This window comes from Leiobunum rupestre, chromosome 1 (assembly GCF_980474605.1).
Source record: "Leiobunum rupestre chromosome 1, qqLeiRupe1.1.hap1, whole genome shotgun sequence".
Classification (NCBI taxonomy): Eukaryota; Metazoa; Arthropoda; class Arachnida; order Opiliones; family Sclerosomatidae; genus Leiobunum; species Leiobunum rupestre.
The window spans coordinates 30,835,265-30,857,019 of record NC_143384.1 but is presented as its reverse complement, the minus strand read 5'-3'; the positions used below and the strand labels follow the sequence as shown (position 1 = coordinate 30,857,019).

The following is a 21,755-nucleotide window of genomic DNA, read 5'->3' as shown; positions in this document are numbered from 1 at the left end:
CTAGTTACGTTAAAGGGAGTATGAACTAGCATGTTTATGGTGGATCAACGAATTTCACAATTATGCCACCAGGTTTAACTGAAACTTGGGCAGGGTAGGTACAAAAACCGGCTTTTTTGAAAAACTCCAGACCAGTGGTTTTAATTGGCTATATCCGTTTTTTTTCGGTTATAGCCGGCTAAAATATAAACAGTACCTTTTACTTATGTAGGTAGAAATTGTCTGCAGTTATTGTCGTAAATAAGAAACTAAACAAATAAAACGAAATAACTATATAAAATAACTGAATTCTTTTGATTTCCTCGGGAAATTCCCCCTAGTTTTTGTGTATGACGCGCCGACAGAAGCGAGGCAGCGAACTTTGGAACTTTAAACCTACCGAAAAACTGGTAAAAGTAAACCGGTTTCTAAATATGAAACAAAAAATAAACTAAATTTCTAAATAAAAACTATTAATTTACTAAAATATTCATATTGTAATTTTTTTTCAAATTAAAGCCAAATAAATCTGGATTTTTTCAAGTGGCTATATCCGGATTTAACCAGGTGGCTATAACTAGAATGGCTGGTTCTATGCAAACCCTGAACTTGGGACGATTAACGCTAGTTACGTTAAAGGGACTATGAACTAACATGTTTATGGTGGATGACAGAATTTTACAATAATGCCACTAAGTTTAAAAGAAGCTAGGGTTGATTGGCGCTAGTTACGTTAAAGGGAGTATGAACTAACATATTTAAGTGGATCAACAAATTTCACAATTACGCCACCTAGGAGTAACAAACACAGCACCCACACAAGGAGAACGGTGCTAGCCTTTAAACCCAATAACGCAGTGTTGTGTACAAATTTCATTGGATGAGCCTTTAAGCTGAACGTACTACGGGCGCAGGGGAAGACAATTTCCTTATTTTCCCCTTCCGACGGCAGCAGGCGCTAAACCGTCTAACCAGTGAAAAATGTTCATAAGAAAATGCACGAATTTTGACGGGTTGCGTTCTCCTTGTGTGGGGTGCTGTGTTTGTTGCTCCTAGCTGCCACCAGGTTTAAAAGAAGGTAGGGATGATTGGCGCTGATTACGTTAAATGGAGTTTTACGTTAAAGGAAGTATGAGCTCCCATGTTCATCGGTGGATCGAGCAATTTCGCTAGTTACGTTAAAAAAAGTGTTAATAGACACTTTTTTGTCTTTTGTTCATATTCCGTTTAAAACGACGCATCCCTAGTGTTTGCAGACAATTTTTCAACTCTTTTTAAGCAGTCTAAAGCTGGAAGTTGGTGATTAGGCTTAAGGAATGCTATGAAAAAGCCTAACATACTCGAGGTATAGGCTAAGCGTATTTTGAAGTTCTTAACCTCCATATTTATCTGTCATCTACTCATTCGAAAATTAAGGCTTTCCTACGAGTGAAGACTCAAACGGGGCTAGTTGTCTACAAATTGGCAAGTGATACTGACTCACGTAGCGCATTGCGATATAAGCGAGTCATTTAGCTTAGTCAGTGGGCGACTGAGTCAAGCTTGCCTTTGTACAAATTAAGTTTAAGTCGGAAATGAGCGATAACACGGTTGACAAGCAAAACTAGAAAATAACAGGTAGCACAGTCGAAAAATAAAATTTATCAAAGGATAAATAGTATTATATTTTGCGAATTTATATTTATAATTTGCTTATTTAGGTACTGTAGTACTTTTAAGAGCAAATTTCGACTCTAAAAACATTCTGAAACGAATATTTTATTTTAAAGTTAATTTATTTACCGAAAGAGGGCGTAGTTTACGATCGTTAATTATCGTGTTAAACGACTAGGAAATTACAGGATAATATAGGAAGGGTCTTACAAGATAGGATTTTGTAGGAATTATAGGACCGCTTGGTTGCCTCTACTAAATCCAGTTACTTTAAAGGGTGTATTATAATAATAATTCAATTTAAAAGCGAGAAAAATTTCGCTTTCATCCAGAATATTTTTGTCTTTAAAAACGCCACAATAAGGAAAAAAATCTAATTTTTACCCGCGCATTTTCAATGACAAGGTAATTGGGGTCCCTAATTGAAGGTTGGAAATTTTGGACAAAAGTTAACTTCTAAAACTGCTCACAAAAAGAGGAAGATAGTAAAAGAAGTATTTAAGAAACCATTGAAAATTACGAAAACATTTCGTAACAGTAAAAAGCGCGTTTTTCCCTCTCGAAAATAACGAACTTGAACTTAAATTATTATAAATTATGGAAGTTACGCAACGCTAACGCAAAAGTTGAAAAGTACCGAAAAACTTAGAATAGCCTCGTAATTGCTAAAAAAAGCGGTCAAAGTTAATATAAAACAGGGTTGCCACAAATTATTCAAATTAAAATTCCCTGACTTTCAGGGTTTCAATGAACATTTCTAGACAATATCTGACAATTTCCAAATATTTCCCTGTCTTTTTTAGGCCAAAATTTCCAATATGTAACCTATATTTTAATTAACGTTTTGCAATTCTAACCAAGAAGTCCATTCATTTTTTACTATTTCTTAAAATTCCCCCATTTTCCCTTAAAAATATTTTCCTGACTTTTATTAGGCAGAAATGATACAATTTGTAACCTATATCACATCGGTCAACGTTTTCAAATTGCAACCTAAGAGTCCGTAAATTTTTAAATAGTTCTTAAAATTCCCCGACTTCCCCAGATTTCCCTTAAAAATATTTTCCTGACTTTTCTAAGCCAAAATTTTACAATATAGAAGCTATATTTTAATAAACGTTTCCCAATTTCTAAACAACATTAAATTCCCCGACTTTAAGATTCTTTGTCAAATTCCCCGACTTCCCCAGGTAGTATGGCAGCACTGTAAAATACAATTTTAAAAAAATCCAATACGTTACATTTAAATTCAATCATTTCGGTCGATCCAACGTAGTTACGCGCTACATAACTATAAAAAAAAAGTTCCTAAAACGTAGTTTGACGAAAGAAGCGCAATCTTAAGGAACTTATAAACTTCCAAGTTGGGTTTATTACCAAAACTCAATGTAAAAAGCTGCATCGTAACTTCGACTCCACTGACAAGTTGGGATGGTAAATTGTAGGGTTTCGCCCACGGCGAAAGACAATTTAACTTGACGGCAGTAGTTACGGAGGGGGCTAGTATTAATAACGCTACGATATTAAATTGAAACGTTCTTTATCAAAACGGGAGCGCTTATCGGAAAGGCAGTAAAATTTCCACCGTCAGGTTTGACGAAAACGCGACGGGGTTGAACGTCTACGGTTATTTCTGTTATAAAAACACCAGCCAACGCTACTTCAAACTGGCCCTAGCTAAAGATCAACTTGCAAATGTAAGTGGTGTACTGCTTATCTCGCTGTATTTGTTTGTAGATTTGAAGAAATAACGATAAAGCTTTTTTCCGTTGTATTTGTGGTTTGTACACACTGACTCATTAACGTCGTAGGAAAAATTATTATATGTAGAAATTTCGTTGGACAAATATTTTTTTACAAATATATTTTATGTTCTTAGTAAATTTGTTATTCCAAATTGTTGATAATTTATTACATTGTTTATGATTAATTTTAAATAATACGTATTAAAACATTAATTTAAAAGTACAATAAGTAATATTTAAATTTAATCATAAACCAAGTAATAAATTATTAATAATTGAAGAACATATATATTTGAAAAATCATATTAATTCATCAATTTAAAAGTACAATGAGTAATATTTAAATTTAATCATAAACCAAGTAATAAATTATTAATAATTGAACATAAAATATATTTTAAAAATATTTAATTTATTTCATATTAATACATCAATTTAAAAGAACAATACGAAATAAATTAAATATTTTTCAAATATATATTATGTTCTTAAATTATTAATAAATTATTACTTAGACTAAGATTAATTTTAGAAACTAATTTTGTATACCCTAAATTGATGACTAAATGTAATAAATTTTTAAAACATTTACTGAAAGTATAATTAAAATTCGCGTCCGTTAGTACGATAAAATAATGATACTTTTTAAAAATGCCACCTAGTGACCATTTTTGTAACCGTGCTATTTATAATTTAATAAATGCGTGTCATCAGTTAATTAAAAAACAGGTCATAAAAAATCTAAATGCGAGTCAAGGTTTAATTAACGAACAACCATGTCAAATGATAATGTTAATAATTGAAGATGACAATGACACTATTTAGTAGAAAATCATACCACAAACTACAAAAAGCAGTAAAAATTTTAGAAGTTAAAATAATTGATTCTTACTTAAACTTTTGGAATTTTTCAAGAAACTACTCTTCCTCCTGACGTTCCCCAAAGAGGTGAACCAATTCCCCAATTTATGGCTGCCGAAATTACTAAAAGTACTGCTTTTGTGAAGAAGTTTGATATCCATCGTCATTTTTAGTCTTTGGAAGATTTTCGTAATTTTTCGCGTCTTTAACAGCGATGTTTATAAATCAAACACCGTTCCTAGAATACGTCTAGGACTAATCACAGATTATGGGAAAAAAAAACCTTTAAAGTTTTTTAATATTAAATATATTAAATATTGCACGGACAGTATATTGTCAATTTGGCGTATATCGTCGAAAACATGATAGTAACCGCAGTTCAGCACGAAGACATTTATTTTAGAACATTTTGAGCCCGTTAGAATGACAGCTCCGTTTGATATATTTAGCAATAGAACGAGACCGGAAGATCGACTTAAGCCTTTGCGGCCTATGGAAGGATGTAATATAAAGCGACGGTTTTTTACCCCGCGCTTGGCGTTTTGGCCGTTGAACGTTCGATTTTTCCGGCGACCGGGGGGTTGTCTTTCGCGTCCGTCGACCGTCGCACTTCGCCTAGTTTCCCGTCGAGGGTTGTTACTAAGCCTAAAAGTCAAAATTTCACCACTCGAAATAAGAGTTTAGAACTCGACTTTAACATTAGTCGTTGTCGCGTCTACTCGCGCGCATTCTGTCAACAATTATAGTAAAAGTTATTCAAAGATAACGCGTTTATTGACTAGGCTTAAGACCTTCGTTATCAACGACACGGCACGGCACTCATCGCGAACGGGGCGACTGGTGAAGGAAAGGCGAGCCCGTTAACGGAGATGCGTTTGGAGTTTCTCGAACGTTCCAGCAGGAGGCGCGTTCATTACGTCACCCCGGCTTGCCTTCCCCCAATATGTGACATCCCCCTTCCTCCGCTCGTTTGCGAGGATGAGCGTCGCGAGGCCAACGTCGATTGAAGTTGGCCTGGGGGTAGAGTTTTCAATCCCCTCTTCTTTGGTGAAATGTACAATATAACACGTGGAGGTATAAAAACGCGTTTATTATTATAGACAGGAACCGCCGCACGTGTGATTCGAACTGACGTTTATATATATTTGTTTTTTTTTTATCACTCCTAGCCTCACTATCCTTTTATTTTCCTCGCTCTTAAACCGCGCCCCCTGGCGCCCACGGAGCGAAATGAATGGAAACCTACCGAATGCAATTTAGGGTCGGGCACGTACAGAAAAAAAACCGTCAGACGTATTAATGACGTGTTTTTTTCCCACTATCGGACTGAGACAGAGGAAACCGTTTGTTTCATTTACTTCGTTCATTCTCGCCATCGAAATTTCTCACGAACTACTGCAGGCCTGACCACGAACGCGTTACTCAGGCAGAGGCTTAATCGACAACTTATATTTCCTGTCTGACAATGAAACAACCACCCCCCATACCCTCGTCTGCCCGAGAGTAAAACAATAAAGGGATTACCCGGGTGACATCTACATGTGAGCGTACGAACTAAATTAATGAGGTTTAAAAAGCGACATCTAGTAGGAAGTCATCAAAATATTTGCCTAAATTCTTACGAAAAAATTAGGATATTTCAATAGACGAAACTATAAAGTAAATTGGGTCTTAACCAACTTGTTAAAATGGGAAAACAAAATCACGTGACTACGTTTTCACAGCCAACTTTGTTTCGGTAACTCCTGTTCATAGTTGGCCGTGCGGCGTTAAAGGAAAAAAAAATATTCCTTCCAGATACTGCAGACAGCTAATTAACTTACACCTTTCTATTACAAAATGTTTTAAATAATAATAATAAATAGATAATTTAGACGAATCGATCAAAATTTAAACCACCATTAGCAAAATAAAATGAATAATAGTTCGTATTTCTTAGGATAGATGGCGCTGCAGTTCTCCACAAAGTCACGTGACTACCATCCTTTTAACCCTCCTGGAATTACAGTTTCGTCTATCAGGTCATGTAACACAATTTAGGGGTAGCAGGGCCCCCACTCAAATCTTCAAATTTCTTATAGGAAAAATAGGATTATATTTCTAAAAATTTAGGACTTTATAGGACTATTTTTTCTAAATTATAGTATTTTATAGGACTATATATGACATTTCATTTACCTACCTATGCATTTAAAAGCAAAATCTATACTTAGTTAAATAAATCTTTGATTTTCACTTAAGAAATAGAAACTATTTAACCATTTTTGTAGCTAACCATGTTAACAAATAACAATCATAAAAGTATAGACTAGAATGACTTTGTATAAGAAATTATCATATAGCTAAATCTAGCAATTTAACCGAGTGGCTGGATTTGAAATGGGCCAAATATCAAAATTATAGGATTTTATAGGACTTTTGGGGATTTTGCTAAAAATATTGGATGTTATAGGACTTTTTTGAAAATATAGGATTTTATAGGACCTCTGGTGGCCCTGTAACCATAACAAAAGTATAGACAAGAATGACTTTATATAGGAATTTATACTATAGCTAAATCTCGCAATTTAACTGAGCGGTGGGATTTGAAATGGCCAAAATATAAAAATTATAGGATTTTATAGAACTTTCTAGAGATTTTGCTAAAAATATAGTATGATATCGGTAGAGCTCAAAGTTTCAATAAGAAATATCCATCAATAAACAATTAACCGAAATTTTTATGAATAATTGAAATTTTGGCGGTTAATTTATCTGTTACGCCGAGCTCTAGTTATGGGACATTTTTGAAAATATAGGATTTTAAAGGAATTATAGGACCTCTGGGTTTGTTTTTAATGAAATTCTGTAGAATAAAACCAACAGTATTAAAAAAAGTCAGTGTTAAATAACGATAAAATTTGAGATGTTAATTTTTAAACTGAGGGACGAATCATAAATACGCGAGTTCCTCATTAAGAAATCATAACACTAGGCCTTGGCGAATCCCCAGAGCCTACGAAGGGCCCCGCAACTCCGAAACTCAACACGAACACGCGTAAGATTTCCGTCGTATAAAGTTGCTAGGAACGGCAAGAGTTACCGAATCCTTTCCAATATGCAAATCCAATTTAGCGAGGAGAATTAACAACGTATGAAAAAAAAAACTAACTGTACATGAATATTTCGAGGGAGGAAATCTTGATGTTTTATTCAAAATGGTAAAATAAAAGAATTTGAAGGACGTAAAGGAAGCTGTGTTGGATTACGCGCATTATTACGCCATTTTTATCGTGAAAGACTAGAGTGTCACCCCCTCCAACATTCTGCCTTTACGCCTTGGCCGCCATCTTGGCTAAATTTCAAGTGACGAATTCTCAGTGTTAATTATAAAATAATTACTTATTAGAACTCATTATAATATAATGAGAACTGCTGGGAAAGAAATTAGACAAAATATTGAAATTAGTAGGTTTATATTTGCATAGAAATTGGAAAATTAACTATGGCGAAAGTTAGGAATTTTAATTAGAGATTATAATTTTTTTTAATATTAAAAATTGTAGTTGACCTATGTTGTATTAGCATAAGTAACGTAATTCCGGAAGAACGACAGTTATAGGCTATAGTTATTATTATAATTTTAATAATATAGTTATTATTCAATACGTTATCGGTGGCGTTATAACGTTGTTTTGGCTATATGTCGAAATATGACGCATTTATTAAAACAAGTATATGACATAACTATATTTTGATATTAGTGTTGTAAGTCGCTCGTAAAATATTCCGGAAAATGACCTAGGCTTTTTTTCGGACAATTTTCCGAAAAAAAATTAAAAAAAGTTTTCATTCCATGATTAGTCTAATATATTGTTGGCAAATTTAAATAAAGCGCATTTTCGCCTAATTTTTTCGAATCTGAAAGTAAAACTAAACCTCTAAGACTAGTTTAAACTGATTAACAATGTAACACTATTAATGTTTTGTAGTATGTTTACTGATATTTTATATCGGTAAAAAGTTAAAAACCCCTAAAAAGTAATTTATGTTTCAATTTTTTATTTTTCCGATTTGCGGAAAAATTTCCGGAAAATTAACAACACTATTTTTAAAGTTATTTATAATATTAAAATATTGTTTACTAAACTTAGGAGTCACTGAAACGTGACCTTCAAATCGCGTGAAACTTCTATTAAGCACCCCACGACTAACTTGTTTACATTTAATTTCTCTCCTTATCAACAGATGGCGGTAAAGTACAAATATGATACCCGGTTAGAGCCTCCACTAGAGCAGAAATTTAGGTATCGAGTTACAAACAAAACAATAAAAGTTTTTGTAACTCTAGAAAAGTATGTTCTCTCTGTGAACGATGACTTCGGGTCCTTGCGTTCACGAAGCGGAAAACCATATCAAAAGCCACCATTCTCAATACGCCTAAAAGAAGGCAAGACGAAATGACGGTAGAGCTAATGACCGGGAAAACGGTAAAGTCCGCGTTGACTAAAGGCGACAATAGCGTCACCTATCGCCTTAATGAGGAAATATTTTTTGCGTCGCTAGTTAATCAAATTTAGTGCGAAACTGAGCCTCAGCCGAATACCATATTTAGAGTGATTCAACGCGCTATTAAGCCCGGGAATGTCAACTTAACTTGGAAGTATGTAAGAAAAGAAAATTAGGGCTAGGCAGGTACTAGGGAAGATGGCAAGGCTTAGCGAACGCCCGGGTCCCCCCTATGCATTGGAATTTTAGCGTCGCCGGGGAAAAAATGGGGTGAATATTGAAATTAGGTTTTCAATTCGGATTCCGAGGATGGCCAAATTTGCGGCGTTGTCCCGCTAGATGGCGTATGAGTGCGCGCTTCGGGGTTTTTAATAGCATTCCGCGCTGTTTCGCCAGAAATTCTCGGATGAGTCACGCGTTTGTTTTTACCGCTAAGCCTTGGTAAGCTCGGTTTAGTCAAAATTTAGTAGGAACTAACTTTTTTCTGATTAACCCGTGGTTGTATTCCACGAAAAAGATTTACCGAAAAGGCCAACTTCGAACGCGCGTACTGCGCTCTAGCGGCCCGGACTGGCACCTGAATTTGATGAGTATTTATTTATTTTCCCGCCAGGGGTCCGATACGACCAAATTATTACGTTAGCACAAAGGAAAAAAATAGCAAAAAAAACAAGTTTTTTAAAAACATTTAATTAAACCGAATGTAAGTTAATATTTAAATAATAGTATAATATTCTAATTTTTAACGGTGTTTATAAATTATAAAAGAGTTAAACAGAAACCAAAAACTTCGTCTAAATGCTGCCTGCAACATAGTATTATTGCGTAAATAAATAAATAAATAAATAAAACAAAAAGTGAAAAGATGATACACTGTAACTTCATGGTAAATATATTATTTTAACATTTAAAATTAAATAATATAAGTTAAAATATATTAGAAGCGCAATAAATAAATATCTCTGTATGCTCCTAGCATAGAAAATAGAGCGCCATCTGTATTCTCAATTACGAACTACATACTCATAATTCATCTCTAATATTTAGTGTTTTTATAGTTTAGTTTTTTAAAGAAGGCTTGAATAAAATACCAAAGCAAGATTGCAGGGGTGCCAAATGAACCAAATTCAACCAAAGCCCTACTATCAGTTGCCAATTTTGTACTTATTTTTCAAATTTAATCAATTTTATCAGATCTTGCGAATTTTTAATAGCTTCCCTTTAAAATCATCTCTGCCTCGAATTTCGCGTCTGATTTCCCATTTTCGAATTTCCGAGGTCCAAATTTCCCTCGATCCCGGGTTGGCACTATTTTGACAAGTGGAAAAAACCGCGGAATAAAAAATAGTTTTCTCAAAAGTCTATTTTTTTCGCGGTTTTTTCCACTTAGAGAGTGACCAGGCTTGGAAAAATTTATAGGAAAAATAGGAATTTAGAGGCGAATTATAAGAAAAAATATAAGTATAGAATTAAGCGAATTATGGAAAAATGTAGGAAACTAAATAGGAAAATGATAAGGTAATTTACTGCATATCGGTATACTTTGACTCGAATCACCTTGAATATTGATAATTTTTTGTACACTGCTTCGGAAAATTCTAAAATGCCTAATGAATCAATATTATTAATCAATATATATATATATATATATATATATATATATATATATATATATATATATATATATATATATATATATATATACCCGCAATGAAACGACGAAATTTGTTTTTTCCTCAACAATAAGATATTATTTCTCGGTCGCCTCGAGCATTTTAGAAATTTCCGAATGAGACCCGAATGTTCGATAGGCCATATCTTAGCAGCCGTTCGACGTAGCCGGATAACAATGACTCTTTCTAAATATGAATCGACCCTTGTGAATCCAAAAATGCAGGTTTCAGGGGCGTAACATCATTATTAAAAAAGTTGTCAAAAACGATATTTGGCGTTTCCGGCGGATATGGAAATGCTACACGTGAATCAAGACATAGGTATGAAAGATATTAGTAAAATATGAAAAAAAAAATTGGTTTCAACTTGCTATCATTTATAGTTTTTCAGATAATCGCAAATAAGTGCCAAAATCCCAACGGCCGAAGACTAATTTAACAGAGAGTACTTTCGTAGGCTCGACGCGGATATAGGAAGAGATTTAGTATACTTGTGGTAATAGTAAGTGATCACATTGTTTTGGCATAATCATGGTCGGTAATCGCTGTACGAGTCGCAACTTCTAGTTCATTTCTAACAAAAATCGAATTTAAATTGCGTGATTTTAAAAATAATTTTTATTTCTAAACCTTGGTTTCCACTAACGGGCGTCATAATGTTATTTTCTTTACAAGCGTCAAAAAATTTGTGCGTCCCAAAATTTAGTGACGCACCGTTTCGCGCGCTAGTTTAAACCAAGGCTAACTCGTAGTATAGAGCTTTCTATTCTAAACTCACGACGTCACCAATGTAATTTGCCAATAAACGGTAACTGTCATTAACACTACAGCTGTGACGTTACAAGTGTTCAAAATCGTATCAGACGAAAGCACTCTATATTTGTACAAAAGCAAGTTCTAACTAAATTAAGTTAAATTAATAATTAGATAAAATTTGAAATCTTAAATTTGTTTATAATACCGCTTGACGCAAATTGTTAATCTATTTGTCAAGGGAATTAGGCATAAAACGTTAAAAAACAATGAAATAAAAAACAATATAAACACCGTATATACATCAAATACATAAGTTTATAATATACTATCTCGCTATAAGTTAGAATCGTACACAGGCTGTGCGTTAAGGGGGAAGACTACAGTAACCATTGTCTACTTTCGCGCTATTTCAGGCTGGATTCTTTTAATTTTGTATTTTCGCTTAAAAAATTAATATCTAAGTGTAGAACAGCCTCTTGTTTAGTGCTTAAAATAATTTTGACAATTTTAAATTTAAAAGTAATTAAGTTATTACGATTTAATTCGGACCCCCGGAGCTAAACAAGTTGGACAAGCGCCCAAAACAACCCTTTAGTTAGGACCTTATATCTCGTTAACTATTAATATTAGAATTATCAAAATTATTTTAAGCACTAGAGGAAGGTTCAGCCTAATAAGAAAAATATAATTCAATTATGTAATTGTTAAAACAGAAACGTTCAGCTTGAACGAAAAAGTGGCTTATACCGTATTCTCAGGGTTGGAAAAAAGCCGGCTTTTTTAAAAAAAAATCCAGACCAGTGGTTTTAATGAGCTATAACTGTTTTTTTTTTCGGTTATAACCGGCTAAAATATAAACAGTACCTTTTACTTACGTAAGTAGAAATTGTCTGCAGTTATTGTCGTAAATAAGAAACTAAAAAAATTAAGCGAAATAACTTTATAAAATAACTGAATTCTTTTGATTTTCTCGGAAATTCCCCCTAGTTTTGTGTATGAGCGACAGAAGCGAGGCAGCGAACTTTGGATCTTTAAACCTACCGAAAAACTGGTAAAAGTAAACCGGTTTCTAAATATGAAACAAAAATAAACTAAATTTCTAAATAAAAACTATTAATTTACTAAAATATTCATATTGTAATTGTTTTTTAAAAAAGCCACAAAAATCTGGATTTTTTCAAGTGGCGATAACCGGTTTTAACCAGGTGGCTATAACCGGTATGGCTGGATCTATGCCAACCCTGCGTATTCTTCCCCCTTAATAGCGATTTATCCCAAGACGTCGAAGTCGCCATCTGACGGCGAAAAATCTAAATATGAGCTGAAGTTACCAGTGAAATCCAGTTTCGATTCAACGAAGGGATCGAATATTTAACGACAATACCCGTTTATATTGAAATTAATAAAATATCCTTCCAAAATGTTCACACATTACGTATCCATAGTGATGGATATTGTTTCCACGGGAATGTATACAGTGATTTCAGTATCACGTGACACGACGTCACCTATAGTTTTTCCCATAGAGAAAAAATCCCGCACAAAATGGCGGCCATAGCCAAAGCTACGTACTGAAACTACTCTATAGATTCAATTTGAAATGGTGGGAAGGGTAAGGTTTGTACTTCGAACTCAGCCTTCTAGCCTAGATCTAGCCTTCCCTCGAAAAGAGCTACTACCTACTTCTGGTTTTACTCTTGAATATTATTAAAAGAACTAATCCTAGAAAAACCCGTAATCCAGCAGAGGCGTTGCCTGCCGGCCTAATAAATCTGGGAGATAACGTTTCAAACAAGACGATTCGAGAGATTTTGAGCGTGGGCGTCGTGGGCGAGGGCTTTATGTTTCAGCTCCGCCCAAGCTCAAACGAAACTTCGTTAAGAAGCTTTTGTGCGAGCTTATTTTTAGACGGCCCAGGAAAATCAGTCCCTTCATACAATTGTAACGTACCACTTGGCTCTAAAAATATACCTACAGTCAATATAGCATTTTGCAAATAAACAAATTTGGGTGGCCTGATTGCGAATATTTTAAATTTCATCTACTGGAGAATAAATCAGGTAGGCTAATACCCAAGGCACAGCCTTAGGCCTAAGGGGCTGTTCACAAATTACGTAACGCAGAAAAACCACTTTTTGGACTCCCCCCCCCTCCCCCTCGTAACAAAGAGTAACAAATGGAAAGACCCCTCTTCTTAAATTACGTAACAAATATCGAACCCCCCCCCTTAAATTATTATAGTACGTAACAACTAATATGCTGGTAATAAAGTACTATAAGATCAGGTACTAAATTTTGTTGTTTGTAATTTACATTTGAAATTACAACTGTATTTTTATGTAAACCAATGAAAATGCTTATGTTTTTAATAATTGCGACTGTTTCTGAAAGTGATGAAAATTTTATTCTACGATATTAAAAATAAGATGTGTTAAGTAACGCTTGCCAAACACCCCCCCCCCTCTCCCCCCTACCACGTTACGTAATTTGTGAACAGCCCCTAAGTCATCCAGCGAGTTTTAAAGCTATTGATTCAGGTGGCAGGGTTACAATGCGTAGGTGGGTGGTGGCCAACAGCTCCCTACACTAACTAACTACACTAACTATTACGGTGAACTTCAACACGTTTTTTTGTGAAAAGAAGAAACCGAAGAACTTGGGGGGAAACCCCTTTAACCAATAAGGAGATCACCTGCAAACTCAACGCGGAAGTGCCACAAGCTGGGATCGAGCCCGGCTCCTCTTGCTTTAAATTATTTTATCTGACTTTTTAAGCCCGAAATTAGACGGTTTTTAACTTTTACATTTATTAGAAGTTCTTAAGTTTTAATCAACTTATATTTCAGTACAAAGGTTATTTCAACGTTAAAAAACCTTTCAACGATCTAAATAATAATAGTAGAACTTGCCATAGATCTAGAGTGAAATTACCTTAAAAAAATAGACGCATTCACATATTGCCTACAGTGAAATATGCAAAAAGGGGCGAAATCCACCCGAGGTGCATTCCTATTAATAATTTTTGAGGTAGATGGCGACACTATAAAGTTTATGAAAAATAAATTTCTTAAAAAGTTATTAATTAATTACTAAATTATAGTACTTTAAATTCTTATTAAAAATATACAATTTTTTTAATTTAAATTAACAATTAATTTTAACAGTAGTTAACACTTTCCGCCATAGACGGCACTGTAATACGATTTTAAACTATCCAATCAGGGAAGATAATTTGGTATTTTAAATCCCGACAAAACCGTTCTCCACTAAAAACTGAACCAATCGTTGAAAATCAAAATTATGACGTCATGTTGCTATCAGAGCGCCATCTACTAACAAATAACGCCATCACCACGTTAACTCGGATAAATTTTACCCCTGTAAAGTCGTCTTTGCCCATTAAAAATTGTAAATCGATCTATTCCCCGACCTTTTGCAAATTCTAATAATTCCCCGACCTTTCCCAGACTTTATGGTCCCATTTTTAAATTCCCTGACTTTTCTCGGACGTGTGGTAACCCTGAGTAAGGTTACGAGCAATATTAATGTTGATAGTCACCCAGTAATACTGCCTACAGACTATTCAGATTAAAACACTATAGAGTAATTTCACTTCGTAGCTTTGGCTATGGCCGCCATTTTGCGCGGGGTTTTTTATCTATGCGAAAAAGCATGGATGACGTCGTGTCACGTGAGCTTGAAATCTACAGTTGTTAATTTTCCGCAAAAGTAAAATGCGGAAAATATTTCCCGAAAATTTTCGGCAAATCGGAAAAATTGAAACAAATTAATTTTTATGGGTTTTAAATGTTTTGAACTTTTTATCGATATAAAATGTTTTATAACAGTAAACATACTACAAAACATTAATAGTGTTACATGGTTAATCAGTTTAAACTAGTCTAAAGGTTCAGTTGTATTAGTAGATTCGAAAAAATGTTGCTTTATTTAAATTTGCGAACAATTTTAGACTTATCATGGAATGAAAACTTGTTTTTAATTTTTTCGGAAAAAATAAGGAAATTTTCTGGAAAAAAGGCCTCGGTCATTTTCCGACTTACAACACTACTGAAATCACTGAATTCGATCCGCACAGAGCTCGCTTCAAAGTTACCCCAAGTCGTACCTAAAATTAGGCTTCGCTAGCCGCAAACTGCGCGTTCCTCCATCCTTTAATGCCAAGAGCGCTAGGCCTCGGCACGCCGCTAATAGGTCATGACCTCTAGGCGGATCCGGGAGCTGGACGGAACCCTTTGTAGCGCCTCAATCGCGGGCGCAATTTGTTTCTCTCTGGCGGCTCGTCCCTTCCTCCCCGCTAAGCCTCGGCGTCGTTTTAGACCGTTGATTAGCGATTGACACAGATTAAACCTTCTTTTCCCGTCCCCCCGAATTCCCCGCAAATCGCTTCGAAGCGCCATCTATTGTAAGTCTCAGAAACTGCAATCAGTCTCTTTTTCCACGCTCCGATCCATTGTGGCCCATTTTTTATCGCGGTTTAAACGAGAGGATTTTTCACTCTTATTCGCGACTTATTTCTCGCATTTTTCGACGGTTTCTTTGGGGTCTCTCCCCTTACCGCATTGCGAAATTTATTATTTGCAACGAAAATGCCTTTGGAATATCGCGACTTTTGGGGATTGTAGCTCCGTAAATTAACTTCTCCTTGAACATGGGTGTATTGCAGTTAGAACACTTTTACAGGCGATAGTAGGTCCAAAATAGACCTAAATGACAAATGTCGATAACTATAAATTAAGGTATTAGTGAGTGTATTGCGGTTAGAGGACTTTACAGGCGCTGATAGGCCAAAAAGATCTAAGCGAACACAATGATCACAGAATTAAAAATACATTTTGTTCTTAGAGAAATTAGTCAGTAATTCGACTTAACCTCTGAACACTCGTGCCTTGCGGTTAGAACACTTCTACAGGCGCGAGTAGGTCAAAAATAGACAAAGATAAATTAAGATTGACAATATAACATCCATAATTTCTATCTAGATTTTGTTGTGATTAACGCGAAATTTGTCGAATAAAATCAAAATTATTTCGTAATGAATGTTAACATAAGTTTATAATTACCTTCCATATAAGTGTGTCAGTTGTTTATCAAACGCGTGTTAGTTAAATGTTTACTGACAGCCGTTTCTAGAATGACGTCACTGCACACATGGTTTTAATCCTAATTTCCTGACCGAACCTTTTTTCGACACTGACCACTCCGCAACAATAACGTAAACTATAGTTAAAATTAATCTGAATAAAAATGAATTATTAATTAATAAGAAAATGTGATTGAATGTCTCTGAATTTCTAGAGAACTTACTTCCATACCTTTTTATAAATATATTGAAGTTAACATCAAAAATTATTTCCAAAACACCACTTGATTTCAATCAGATAATCCTGACTAGAACTGAGTAACATGTTATCGTTATATTTAGTTATAGGCATATTTAGATACTAGACAGGGTCGCCAGTTTTTTCACAATCAAATTTCCTGACCTTTCCCTGATTTTTAGACATTTTTTTTAAATTCCCTGACCTTTCCCTGATTTTTAGACTATTCTTTAAATTCCCTGATTTTTATACACAATCAAATTTCCTGACCTTTCCCTGATTTTTAGACATTTTTTTTTAAATTCCCTGACCTTTCCCTGATTTTTAGACTATTCTTTAAATTCCCAGATTTTTATACACAATCAAATTTCCTGACCTTTCCCTGATTTTTAGACAATTTGTTTTTAAATTCCCTGACCTTTCCCTGATTTTTAGACTATTCTTTAAATTCCCTGACCTTTCCCTGATTTTTAGACTATTCTTTAAATTCCCTGATTTTTATACACAATCAAATTTCCTGACCTTTCCCTGATTTTTAGACAATTTGTTTTTAAATTCCCTGACCTTTCCCTGATTTTTAGACTATTCTTTAAATTCCCTGATTTTTATACACATTCAAATTTCCTGACCTTTCCCTGATTTTTAGACTATTCTATACACATTTAAATTTCCTGACCTTTCCCTGATTTTTAGACTTATTTTTTTAAATTCCCTGATTTTTATACACATTTAAATTCCCTGACCTTTCCCTGATTTTTAGATTACTCTTTAAATTCCCTAACTTTCACTGATTTTTAGACAATTTTTTTAAACTCCCCGATTTTTAGACAATTTTTTTAAAAATCCTGATTTTTATACCCGTATTCAAATTACCTAACTTTCCCTGATTTTTATACCCATATTCAAATTCCCTGACTTTTCCAGGTACCGTGGGAACCCCGCTAGAGGTCTCTGTGCTGAGAACTTAACCTAGATGGCGCAATAACTCTGAAAATCAGTTCTAAAATATTCCTTTATTTCCTGCAGCGTAGGTCAATCTAGTCCATAAATCCACGGAGAGTTTCCTTAAAGTTCACTCGCTACTTCAACTCTTCGGCTAACTTTATATTTGTCTAGAATTCTTTTTTAAACCGTTTCCCCCGGAATCTAAGTCGAATAAAAGAAACCCGTATTGCAACAGAGTCGGTTAAGTTCATTTGTCAACTGTCAATAGCCCTTGTCCACATTTCTCTTCCGTCTCCAGACCAAGTTTACGGTCAAAAACGACTCTCGCGTTCCAACAAAATCCAATTTCGCCGAGACCAACTATTGTTTTGTTTAAACCCATTTGATTTCCAGAAGACCGCTCCGAGTGTATTTTTTTGTTCGATAATTTCTTATAAAGCCACCGTCGAAATCGACTATTTCGGGCCTATCAATCGCGGACGGAAAATTCACCGAAGGGGGTAGAAACCAAATAGAAAATCACCAGCTAGCACGCGACCGAGGGGGTTGCATCGCGCGACGTAATCGCTGTACGAGTCTGTAGTTTAGACTGTACTGAAGTGGTAACTGTAAAGAAATATTGTTTAAACGTTAGTATATATATATATATATATTGTTTTGTTGAATAGCTCGAGCTCGCGTCTCGTAAATTAAAAGAAAGAGCGAGCACGAGTCTCGTGCTTTGAGAAAGAAAAAGGCTTAGATTTAAGTTTTTTTACAACGAACAAAACCTTTACAAATTTTTGGCTGTAACGGACATTCTGTATATTTGGATGTAGTCTCCCTGTTGCGCTCATTAAAAGCAATTGTTCTGATTAAATTAAGATCCGTTTCCTAAATCTATCGCGTCTCAATCACAGAGTAAAAGTAGAAGCTATTTCAGTAACTGATTACAGATTTTGTATTACCAAAGGCTGTTTCGTACGACTGTAACCGGAGCACGGATTCGAACCCGGTGTACAGATGCGAACCCGGTGTACAGATACGAACCCGGTGTACAGATGCGAAACCGGTGTAGAGATTCGAACCCCGTGTAGAGATTCGAACCCCGTGTAGAGATTCGAACCCCGTGTAGAGATTCGAACCCCGTGTAGAGATTCGAACCCCGTGTAGAGATTCGAACCCCGTGTAGAGATTCGAACCCCGTGTAGAAATTCTAACCCCGTGTAGAAATTCTAACCCCGTGTAGAAATTCTAACCCCGTGTAGAAATTCTAACCCGGTGCCCAAATTCTAACCCGGTGCCCAAATTCTAACCCGGTGCCCAAATTCTAACTCGATTCCCAAATTCTAACCCGGTGCAGATATTCTAACCGGTGCACAGATTCTTCGATCAGTTCAATTTTCCCTCGGTAAACAAGAAAGGGGGGAGGAAGACGTCAGCTTTAGGCAACCAATCAGATACCGAGCTGATTTCATTTTAGTTTACTGTTAGTGCACGGGGGGGCAGAGATTGGGAGCTACGCTAAAAATTGCTTATTTTACAAAATGTTGATTGTTAAATACTTTAAATAGCTATTTATAAACTTTTTAATTTGTTATTAGCAGCCGTATATTATATATATCTTGTCTTTATCCAAAGGTCTATATTTAGGTTAATGTTATTCGTTTGATATTATTATTATTATTATTTAGGTTAATGATAACTGTTTGAAATTATTATTACTTAGGTTAATGATAACTGTTTGAAATTATTATTATTTATGTTAATGTAATCCGTTTGAAATTTGAAGGATCGTTGATTTTTTTAAATATGTTTGGGAAGAAAAAATAGTAATTCTATTTATTAAAGGAGAACTGTCACCAAAACCAAAATTTACGAGGTTTTTTACAGAAAGATAGAAAATATATTAATAATTATGTCGCTGAAATTTTATTGTTATTGGAAAAGTATTTAAAAAGTTACGCAACTTTTTCCGCAACCTACATGAAACGGCTTCAAAAATTTCCGAAATTGCGGTTGAACCTACGTGCAGTGCCAAAAGAATGAAGCGGCAAATATTTGAGAAAGGGCGGCGTGTAAAGCATATTAAAAACACGATGAACTACAATCTACGAATATACCTAGGTTAAAAATCCAAGGAGAATGTCGTAGCAGACGACAGTTCCGACCGAAAAACGATAAAACCGGGAGGAAAATATTTCGTTCACGAGATGGCGCTGCAGGTAGGTTCAACCAAGCGGTTTTGAGGTTCTCGAGTCGGGGGGGGGGGGGACACGAAATTTCATTGCTTATAATAAATCAAATACTGGAAATATTAACATGAAATTTTTTGTATAACCATTTTCGGACGTCGTCTAACCATTTAAATGGTTTTTAACCAATTTTAGGGTGGTGACAGTTCTCCTTTAAGGTGATTACAAATTAAAGCATGGATTGATAAATAAGTCAAAAACATAATAATTTTTTTTCATTTCATATCGTCAGTAATAAAAAATGGCCAAAAAGGATTCTTTAAAAATTAAAATACATAAAAAATCTTAAACTAATATATTAAATAATTAAGATTTAATTTAATTCAAGATTAACTAAAAAATGTAAAATTACCGTTAATTATACAAGAAAAAAGCCATAAATTGTATAAAAATTAATAAATTAAAAAAAATCCGATTTAAATAAAATAAAAACGATTGAGTAGATATTTTTTAACAATCAAACAAGAGCCAACCCTGTAGGCTTCTACGCGACTCAATCTGAAGAGGCTAAATGGATAGAATTAAATTATTCAACAATTTCTATCAGAACACAGATGATATAATCCTTTACAACGTTGTAAATACTTCATTACTCATTCAAGAGCGTGTCTTAGTCAACTAAGCCTTTGCCTAAATACAATAGTAACCTAATACGTCAGGTATAAGGCTAAATAATTCATTCGTTACCGCCCCCCCTCAACGCTATCGGATGACGTCAGAGCCCCTGTAAAGTCTCCTACACCGGATGACACAAACTAAATATCGATTACCAATCCCGAGATGGCGCTATTAATTCCGCTTCATGCCGCCGCCAGCTCAAAGAAATTGACATGATACACGGTGGACGACGCACGCTGTAGAGGAACAGCAGTTGAATAATTCTAGCTACAGGGTATTTCGAAAGGTTATGAAAAAATTTAAAGGAGTTGTAGAGGGTGAGTTTTAAATTTTCCCGACTTTTAAGGCCTATTTTCTAATTCCATGACTTTACCCCGTCTTTTAAGGCCTATTTTTAAAATCCTGACTTTACCCCGTCTTTTAAGGCCTATTTTCTAATTCCATGACTTTACCCCGTCTTTTAAGGCCCATTTATAAATTCCTGACTTTACCCCGTCTTTTAAGGCCTATTTATAAATTCCCCGACTTTACCTCATCTTTTAAGGCCTATTTATAAATTCCCCGACTTTACCTCATCTTTTAAGGCCTATTTTTAAATTCCTGACTTTACCCCGTCTTTTAAGGCCTATTTATAAATCCCCCGACTTTACCTCATCTTTTCAGGCCTATTTTTAAATTCCCGACTTTTCCTCGTCTTTTAAGGACAATTTTTAAATTCCCCGACTTTACTTCGTCTTCTAAGGCCTATTTTCAAATTCCATGACTTTTCCTCGTATTTTAAGGCCTATTTTCAAATCTCCAGAATTTAACAATTTTCCCTATGACAGCCCTACAGTGCTTTCCGATCAATAAAAGCGAGTTCTTCTACATATTGCTTCGTCCATAAATAAGTAAGGGTAGAATGGCAACCTCACTTTACAGAACAATGTAAATCAGTGCTTGTCTGTGCAATAACAAACCTTATTGTAAACCAACCTTACCTATAACCACTATCAAAGCCTATACGACTTTTCTGTTCCATCACTCCTAGTCTCAGATAACAAATACTAGACATTTATGTTACCCGAGACTAAGAGCAATGGAAATACGAAATTAAACTAACCTTTAATAGTGGTCACAGGTAAAGTTATTTCGAGCGTAACTACTTTTCTATTTAAATAACGTCGAGGTACCTACTCCGTCTGAATATAGATGGCGCGATTTGATGTTTTCGAGAGCGTAGAGGTTTAGCATTGAAAGGAAGCGATATCTCGTTTGTCGGGACATTTTTGATGATACGGTGATTTTAACGTTTGATAAATGATTCCAGTGTTCACATTTGCATAATTTTACACTTTTATTTCATTGTACGTTTCACGGATCTTTTGTGTTGAGGGTTTTTCGGAAAGAAAATGTAAGGTTGGGGTTTGTCATTTGTAACCGAGGCTGTTGAACCTCTGTCGTTGACAGGCTTAGAAAATGTAG

The 21,755-nt window shown here is 34.9% G+C and overlaps 1 protein-coding gene across 6 annotated transcripts in view; it reads right to left on the bottom strand.

Moving 5' to 3' along the window:
* Positions 1 to 21,755, bottom strand: part of LOC149962084 (cyclin-dependent kinase 17-like) — a 111,621-nt gene that overhangs the window by 70,368 nt on the left and 19,498 nt on the right. Inside the window, exon 1 of one of the 6 annotated variants that reach the window (XM_090178348.1) lies at positions 4,270 to 5,074. The exons of 4 other annotated variants lie outside the window; for them this stretch is intronic. In XM_090178348.1, the coding sequence (XP_090034474.1) occupies positions 4,270 to 4,405 (136 nt within the window). In that variant the 5' untranslated portion in view covers positions 4,406 to 5,074. Of the gene's footprint in view, positions 1 to 2,873; positions 2,904 to 4,269; positions 5,075 to 21,755 lie in introns of those variants that run through there. One more of the 6 variants, XM_090178355.1, reaches the window with a different exon arrangement.